This window comes from Dipteris shenzhenensis, chromosome 29 (genome assembly GCF_047967505.1).
Source record: "Dipteris shenzhenensis isolate YYH24624 ecotype China chromosome 29, Dip_SZ_1.0, whole genome shotgun sequence".
NCBI lineage: Eukaryota > Viridiplantae > Streptophyta > Polypodiopsida > Gleicheniales > Dipteridaceae > Dipteris > Dipteris shenzhenensis.
Genome location: NC_141624.1, coordinates 41352058 through 41360761, shown reverse-complemented (window position 1 = coordinate 41360761; position 8704 = coordinate 41352058). Strand labels below are relative to the sequence as shown.

Here is an 8704-nt window from a genome sequence, read left to right as displayed (position 1 = left end):
CCAATGCTCAATAAAGGAAAAAAAGTCAAATGAAAAAGGCAAAGGGGTAGAAATCTTCTCATTTATATATAGGATCTTTGGGCCAATGACAAGGTGATGACCAAGATTGATTTTCATTCGACAAAGTGCTGAAATTAAAACCTGTCATGATATGATATATTCCATTTCTCAGTTCAGCTTTGAGAACCTGTTGCATGTTTACTTCCTAGTACATATTTTCTGTGCTGTCATTGTTGTGTTTGGCTTGGTGTCATAACTTTATGATTCAAAAAACTCACCATTCTTGTATGGTGTCATTTCCCTGGTTCATAACTTTATGATTCAAAAACCCACTTTCTCGAATTTCACCCTCTGTTCCCCCCTTTTTGTTCACCAGAAGGAGCTTATGATTTGATGGAGCAGCTTAATGCTTTCTTTCCTACACAGATTCAGAATCCAGATTATGTTGCAAAACAAAGCTTTTCATTACTGGTTGCAGAGCAATTGTGTGGCAATGATGAGCAAACACAGCTTGTGTTTTCCGTTGAATAACGACTTTTAACCTTCATGTAAGAGACAGTTAATAATACAACCATTTAACTTCTCTTCTTCCAAGATCCAATTTTGCAATTCTGATTGAGCTTTTTTTTCTGAGTAGCTCAAACTCCCCTGTCTTCTCCTCAACGATCCAACTACTTGATCTCAGCTGCTCTCCAGCTTTCTAACTCTTTCTGCAGCTCGATCTCTTTGATGGGAAGCTCGTGGGAATTTGGAAAAGATATCTTCATCTCATCACAAACTTGAGAGCAGATACAAGTACATTTCTTTCATCTTTCTTCCATCTGTCTTTCATCTGCTCCCAACCGAACCTCAAACCTCAAATGATCAAAAAGTGAACTCTCTCATCCAACCATCTCCCAACTGCCCACAACATCATGCCAGCAGAACCCCATTCTTTCATCTTTCTTTCTCTTTCAGCCTCTTCAATTTGGCGCTGACTAGCTAACAACAATCGCCTACTGCAGCAGCAGCACCAGCTGCTGCTACGTTGCTTTGCTGCCGCAATCTGCTGTTTCAAATTCGGGATTTTGCTTGCATTGCTTTGCTGCTGCATAATCTGTGGTTCACATTCAGGATTTTGCTTCCATTGCGTTGCTGCTGCAAAATCTGTGGTTCAAATTCAGGATTTGCATTGCGCAACGCACAGAGCTCATGGCGATGGAGACCAGCTCCGACTCTTGCCCCTACGCAATCCTCAGCTCCAACGAAGCCGAAAGATGGCGACCACTAGCCAACCAGGGACCCCCACGGTTGAAGCTCGTCGTCATAATCAGGCAAGAGATGATTCTCACAACATCCTCATCACTTTGATGTCGTCTGCGAGCTCCCTCAGGCTTCCATATCCAACCTGCAAGCCAACGAGACGATCCCGTCTCGGTTCCGATTCTTCTCTCTCTCTCTCTCTGCTCTTTGATCCTCTACTGCTCTAGCCAGCTCGTCCGCGTGTGTTCTTGTCACAAGCCACATTGCAAATCAAGCTTTCTTGCAGCCTGTTACATCAAACAGAAAGCAGACACACTATCTTGATTTATATTCGCTTTAAGGAACGTGTGTTCGCTTTTCTAGCTTCCTGGAAGTTCTTTTGCTGTCAAGGATTCCTGGAGCTCTGTAGCAATTTGGAACGAATCAAGCTACTCGCATTGCAGCACGATCGCTTCCGCACAGCCACCTCCTGAATGCCAAACTTTACGGCATAGCTTAGCTCGCAAAAATTCTATGCGGCTGCGTTGCTTTCCGCAGCGTCTCCATACAGGCGCTTCACCTCCTGCTTGTCAAACTGGCACCTTTCAACTCGCAGATCCTCGTTTGCATCCTCGGCGACATTTTTCTTCTGCATCAGATTCTCTTTGGAACGTGGAAAGGCCCCGTCAGAAGCTTAGCAGGATGCAAGCCAGGTAGCACCAGGCCCGCTGCGAGGAATAAGGCCATAGCTCAGGGCGCGATGACAAACGAAGGAACGAAGTGCAAGAAGAAAGGGAGCGTACTGATTGTTGGGGTAAAGGTCTGTCCAACCAGCCGAGAGCTGCTCACTTGGACGCTGGCCAAGTTCACGAATCCAGGCGACCATGTTGTTGCCCTTCACGTTGCATCGTCTCCTTCAGAAGCAGGTATATCTTTCGAGCACCGGTTCATCTGTTTGCTTTTACTGCGCAACTTTCTTGAGAGCACCAGACTTGTGCTTGATCCTTGAATGCACCGCCAGCGTATCGCCTGGAAATCCAATAGGTATTTGCGTTCTTCACAATTGGCGTGTGAGTATGCCGTGCATTCAACCACATGTCGTAAAATCACGCCAAAGCGCTGTGGACGATCTTCTGGACCTTTTACCGTTGCAAGAGTCGCAGTTTAAACTCTGTAAACAAAAAAAAAGATGGTTGCAGCGATCCTCCAGCCGGTTTGTTTCGTAGTGAAATAGGCCTCAATTCAGGTGACGGATTGCGCACTGTCGTTTCAAATTCGAACTTGTTCCAGAGTTCCTCCTTTGAATTCTTAGCTCCGGAACCCGGAACTTTTTGATCCGCTTTCTGCTGAGATCTGAACTCTCTTATTATCATCATTTGTTTTTGCAAGTCTAGGGAACAATGTTCAAAGACGTTCAGTAGACATCGCCTGATTGGAGGTTTCTCGTTTCTTCACTCAAGGATGCAAAACTGCACCGAGTCTGGGCTTGTTTTTTGCATACATCTAAACCTAGAGGCCTCCCGCGTGAAACGCATGTAGCGGCAGTGCCTGGTTTTTGGACGAATTGCGTAGATCCTGCCTTGTGTTTGCAATAGATCTGATCGTCTAATAAGAAATTTCTTGCCTCTTCTCAAACAAACCTGCTCCAAATTGTGCGCTATCTCAAAAGTTGTATCAAACTGCATCTCTGCTTGATTGAACTGAATGCATCTCTGCTTGATTGAACTGAACAGTCAAAGAGCCTGCTGGGGATAATTTACAGGTTCACCAAGCGGTGAACCGTATACATGCGTGCTTTGCTAGAATAATAAATTGCAATGGGTGTCGATGAATTTACTCTAAAACCAGTTTTCTTCAAGCTCTTGAGTTGAGCTTGCAGCTTTTTGAGCGAAGTTGGTTCCATGTACCGCTCTTCCATGGGATTTGACCCTTTACTGGCGACCGACCAGTTTAAGGGAACGGCTTTGGCCTTAGAGGAGAGATTATGTTAAGTTCTAATTGGAGTGGAATCTGATTTGATACCCGCATTGCAAAAAGCACTACTAATTGCAGGCCGTTATGCAGATGCATTACGAAACAAGTCGGATAGTGCAAATCAAGTGGTGGATGAAGTTTTTGATTCGGTTATTGGTGTCTATGAGGGTTTCTGCAGCATTAAACAAGTAAGTTAAACGATTGTCATAATTGTTCTGTGGCTTGTTTGAGAGACAGAGAGAGATTTAGGCTTAATGATAAGCTATTTACATATAAGGCTGCTATCTCATCTCCATACCATAGAGTAAAATCTTTTCTACAAGATAGCAAGATGGCACTTGCCAGCTGAACAGAGATATTAACCAGATAATACTTGTTTCTATCTTTTAGATAGACTTGAAGGTGAAAGTTACAAATGGGCCTTCATTGAGGAAGGTACTGGTTGAGGAGGCCAAAAACTATAATGCTATCAAGTTGATACTCGGTACCACGAACAAGCAATCATCCATAGGGTATGGACAATCCTTTTGTAGATTACTCACAACTCTTAAGTAATCAATCATTGCTTTTAGCATTGGCAATTGTAGGCAGAAGAATGGAGATAGCTGATTAAATGAATGATTGTTTGATGTTGGACAGATCCCCCTTTTCCTTGGCAAATTACTGCTCAAAACGGCTGCTATCAACTTGTTCAGTCCTTGTTATTCAGCATGGCCGGGTAGTATTTGAAAAGGAAGGTGCTTTGAGAAGCTTGGGTAGGAATTGCTCATCCACTTATTTGTTTGACAATATACGTGAAAAGCAATCCAATTAAATGGCCCAGCTGCTCTGTACTCTTTTTTTTCCAGAAAAAGCTGCATCTGTACTTCTGTGTGTGTGTTGGGGCGGGAGGGGGGGAGAGAGAGAGAGAGAGAGAGAGAGAGAGAGAGAGTTCTTCAGGGGAAATCCATGTCGTCTATAAGAGAATAAACTTGTTAAGCCCATATGGAAACCCACTATGCTTGTGATTTTGGCAATTGATATTTGTCTGTTGCATTTATTTGGCTGGAGGCCTGATTTATCATAATCTTAATGCAGATGGTAATTCAGGGATGCTGAACACAATTCAAAGAACTTTGAGAAGCCACAGTTGGAAGGGGTTCGGTCAAGATACAAAGGTTAAAAGAGCTAACATTTCAGACCAACCCTCTGACAAGGAAAAGCAGGAGGCTTTTGTCCATTGTGAACGTAGTGATTTTGACAAAAATTCATGTGACAGCTTGCTTTCCAGCAATGTTACAGATTCATCTCTCAGTGTTCCTCATTTTTACAAGAATGTTCCACCCCAAGTGCAAGGTTTGAGGAGATCATGCGACATGGCACTACCCGATTCATATCCAATTTCTCTTTCAAGTGTACTGAGAGAACAATGTCAAGATGATAGTTTGCATACGGATGTAGTTAAGAAAAACGTCAGAAATACTTGCACGTCATGTGCATCATTAAGGCATTGCTCATGCCAGCAAAGAGCACGTCAACTGTGTAGTTTACCAGACTGTAAATCTGACTCCCAAGAATCTGCAAAGTTGGAACAGAAAGTACTGTCTGAACAAGCATCTCCTTGTATGGACTCGGAGCAATCCCAACATGATACAGAATCTAGTAGTGAGATACCCACTAACATACCAACAAGATCATTGAATACATCCCATAGCACTACACCCCCTGGCTGGCCTCTGCTGCACCGATCAATCTCCATGAACAACTTGAACTCCCCTCGGATGAAAGCTCGCAAAATGACAGTTGTGGAATGGGCTCTACAGTTGCCAGATAGGCAAAAAGAAGCTTTGAGACACCATGCAGACAAGATTCAATTGTCTTCTTCCTTGCTCAATAATAGAGGCATGTGCCATAAAGACCTTGATGATGAGCAGCAACATAATATGATAGAAGAAGATAGCATGGATGTCGCAGTAACCATCAACCCTCAAGTGCTCTACATCAGCAGAGTTGCAATGACAATGGAGAAATGTGCTGCTGTTTGCCAAAATAAATCTTGCAAGGTGTTTCAATTCATGGAGTTACAAGCAGCAACAAATAACTTCTCTGTAGGTGAGTTTATATTTCGTGACGGATGTGCCTTCCATCACCCTTCTGCTGGAAATGTTATTTTTAATGACTTACATGATTTAATTTTGGTCTCTCAGGGAATTTAGTAGGACAAGGTGGCTGCAGCCAGGTGTATAAGGGAGTGCTTTCTGATGGCTGTACCACTGCCGTGAAATGCTTAAATGCATCTGCACCCGATTCTGAGCAAGCATTTCTTACAGAAGTTGAGACTATCAGTGGTCTCAACAGCTGCCATATAGTTCAGCTGATTGGATATTGTGTTGATAGTCATCATTACTTGTTAGTGTATAATTTTGCATCAGAAGGCAACCTGGAACAGAAGCTCCATCATGGTAGGTTGCTTTCTGTTGTGTCATTTATTAGTTTGATGTATGGCAAAGACATGTTTTCTTAGTTTTGCGAAGTTTAAAATTGTGTGATCTATCATTAGCTGGGAAGGGCAAGGCTATACTTCCTTGGGATGTACGGTACAAAGTGGCTATAGGAGTGGCAGAGGCGCTGGAGTACTTGCATGATGGATGTGCACGGCCAGTTATTCATAGAGATGTTAAGTCCTCAAATATCCTTCTTTCAGCCAATCTTGAACCACAGGTTTGTCTGTTCTCTGTTTTCACTTTTGAAAGTGCACTTAATAGGCAGCTCAGTTGCATTTTTAGAACTTCAGCATATTGCTAACTGTAGCTTCTATTTTGTACCAGCTGACAGACTTTGGACTTGCAAAATGGGCCCCAACAAGCTCTATGCACATTACTTGCAGTGATGTTGTTGGCACTTTTGGGTAGGTGCATTACCTGGAGTTGTTTAAAAATACTCTCTTATACTGTCAAGGGTTCAAATGTGAGAGAATGCCATTTCACAGTAATTTAGTGGTTGCAAGGCCATAGTAAAACGCTATTACACAAGACAATCCATTGCACAACGCCAGTTGCTTGCAAGTAGAGCACTGGTTGGCATTCAATCAAGGATTTTAGAACCCTGCATATCCATTCTTGACACCCTGTCATTGCCCTGCTTAGGAATAATTATAATTCAACATGCATTAGAGACCAAAGCAATTCTGAGGAGTGAGTTCTGCAACCACCAGTGCTCTGCCAGCAGTGCATCCTGGAGCACTCACCTATGTCTGACAAAGCCCTTTCTTGACAGGACTCCTCTTTTCACACTTACACAGCTCAGGGCTGTCCATGACAGCAACTGGGGTCTCATTACAAATCCTTATTCCATAATTTTTTGCTCTCATGTTGAATTTAGGAATTGTGTAATATGGGTGGCATGGAGCCATCTACAAGCAGAAAAGTGTGAGTAAGAATGGCATGGACAGACAGTTGTTACTTAAGCTCTAAGATTATGGAGGCTGTGAAAGTCACTGTGACCATAATTTAGTGATAATCTCACACAAGCACAAACTCAAGCGCAAGCAAAAGCATAATCACACTCCCACACATATGCGAACTAGTGCAGAGAGAGAGAGAGAGAGAGAAGGAGAAGGAGAAGGAGGGGGAGGGGGGGGGGGCGGGGGGGCACGGCTGACCTTTGTGTCTCTTCTCTTTTCAAGTTATGTGAGTGACCATTGTGTGTCTTCACTTGCCACAGGTATCTAGCTCCAGAGTATTTCATGTATGGAAAAGTCAATGAGAAAACAGATGTCTATTCCTTTGGAGTAGTCCTTCTTGAGCTGATTACGGGCAAACATCCTATAGCCACTGGGAATCCCAAAGGGCAGGAGAATATGGTTGTGTGGGTAATCTTTTGAGCTCCTTATCCTGTTTACAGGTGACGCTTTTGAGTTAGCCTCATATGCTAAGATTTTATAACTGCTGTTCATTATCAGGCAAGGCAACTTTTGGAAGATGAGTCAAGGTCTGATCAACTCATTGACCCGAAGCTAGAGGGAGCCTACAATGCAAGCCAGCTCAAAAATATGATGATTGCTGCTGCCCTTTGCCTTCGACAGTCAGCTCATTCAAGACCTCGGATGAGTCGGGTAGGTACAATTGCTGCATTATATTATCGTTCTCAGCCTTCTTATATTGTAAGGTTGCAAGGTACAAAAGTGGCAGCCTAATTTTTTTCACATGTGAATTGATTAATATTGTATCTTCGCAGATTTTGAAGTTGCTTACTGGGGAATGTGAGGATCTGGAACTCTTTGCAAGGCAAGATGCTATCTCCAAGGAAATGGATGAGGGATATGACATGCCCAACTATGAAGAGTGTGATATTCGTACACATTTGACACTAGCACTGCTTGGTCTAGATGATGATGCAGCATCACAATCCAGCATTGATCACAGTGTGGATTTTGCACATTCAAACAAGTTTCTGGAGGAGTATCTTGGTTGCCGGTACAGCCGCTCAAGCAGCTTTGAATAATCTTGAAGTGTGGTCTTTGGGCAAACTCTGTAGCCAACTCTTCTGCCACTATTGCATGCTATGACTTCATGAGGATAATCACCAAGTATTCCAGAACGAATGCTTGTGCTACTCTCGTAATCCCACCCTTGTTAGATCAAAGTACAAAACATAAGGGCAACATTTACAGTCACATTGGCAGGATGAGTGCTGGAAATATCAGATGGGTGACCGATGTTGTCACATCTCTCTTCTTGGCTTTGCAATTCAGAATTGGATTGAATCAAGGTTGATGATTAAAGCCACCTGTTGTGTGCTTTTAAAATCTCCAGAATCAGTGTATTTCCGGTTTTGGGCATTCGAATGGGAAAAGAAGTCAGAACTGCATTTGTTGCACTTCTGGATTGTACCAGGTTTATAATGTAGATATTCTGCAATCTTCATTGACTTAGGAAAACTCATGTGCAATGTTGTGTGCTTTTGAAGTCTTCAAAGTTGCAGGGAAGTGCTCCTCTTGCACACAGGAATTCCCTCAGGCCAGACTGATGGGATGCCCCCATTCCCAGCTTATGCGTGGATGTTGGGTGAGTATGGTCAATGATTTTACTTTGGGCCCAATTGGGGAGGGAGCCCAAATTGCCATTGGGATGCTCAGTATGCCCAGTTGTGAACAAATGTGGGTGAGGGTGAACGCAGATGCACTGATGATTTGGAACAATTTCACTATACAAGTTGATGTATGTTTGGCTATGAACATACCGCATCCATTGCCCCCCTTATCCCCTCTTTTGTTTCTTCCCTTTGTATTTTTCCCTTTTACTTGATCATGAATTGCCATGGGTGTAACTCTGATGCTTTGTTTTCCAAACAATATCATGACTAGGCCTCTTTTGGAACATCCTTGCACAAATGAGGCCACATGAATTCTTTGTAAAGAAAACCCTTGCTAAGCGTCCAGATTTTGTTGCATAGCTTCTCCCTGCTCTGCTCTTCTCCCCCCCTCCTGCCTGCCTTCCTCTCCTGTGCCCTTTCTTCCTGCCCGCCCCCT

The 8704-nt window shown here is 43.3% G+C and overlaps 1 protein-coding gene across 2 annotated transcripts; it reads left to right on the top strand.

Annotated features, from left to right (window-relative positions):
- The first annotated feature begins 674 nt into the window (after positions 1-674).
- Positions 675-8380, top strand: LOC147882865 (protein kinase STUNTED-like). 2 transcript variants are annotated; one of them, XR_015543871.1, is made up of 11 exons: positions 675-2147; positions 3286-3383; positions 3586-3707; positions 3835-3950; positions 4273-5286; positions 5382-5636; positions 5735-5895; positions 6003-6082; positions 6898-7041; positions 7136-7288; positions 7411-7542. XR_015543871.1 is itself a non-coding variant. In XM_087400638.1 (11 exons), the coding sequence occupies exons 1-11, from the start codon at positions 1982-1984 to the stop codon at positions 7675-7677; spliced, it is 2580 nt and encodes an 859-aa protein (XP_087256764.1). In that variant the 5' UTR covers positions 675-1981; the 3' UTR covers positions 7678-8380. The 2 variants fall into 2 exon arrangements, 1 of the variants encoding a protein (XP_087256764.1); XM_087400638.1 differs by having other exon boundaries at positions 6898-7045; positions 7411-8380.
- Positions 8381-8704: the final 324 nt, after the last annotated feature.

Excerpts from the sequence above, each read along its gene's own strand:
- LOC147882865 (XM_087400638.1), top strand. The coding sequence starts at position 1,982 with ATGACAAACGAAGGAACGAAGTGCAAGAAGAAAGGGAGCGTACTGATT. Across the intron at positions 2,148-3,285 it reads ATCGTCTCCTTCAGAAGCAG|ATGCATTACGAAACAAGTCG; the intron begins GTATATCTTTCG and ends GCCGTTATGCAG. Across the intron at positions 3,708-3,834 it reads AACAAGCAATCATCCATAGG|ATCCCCCTTTTCCTTGGCAA; the intron begins GTATGGACAATC and ends GATGTTGGACAG.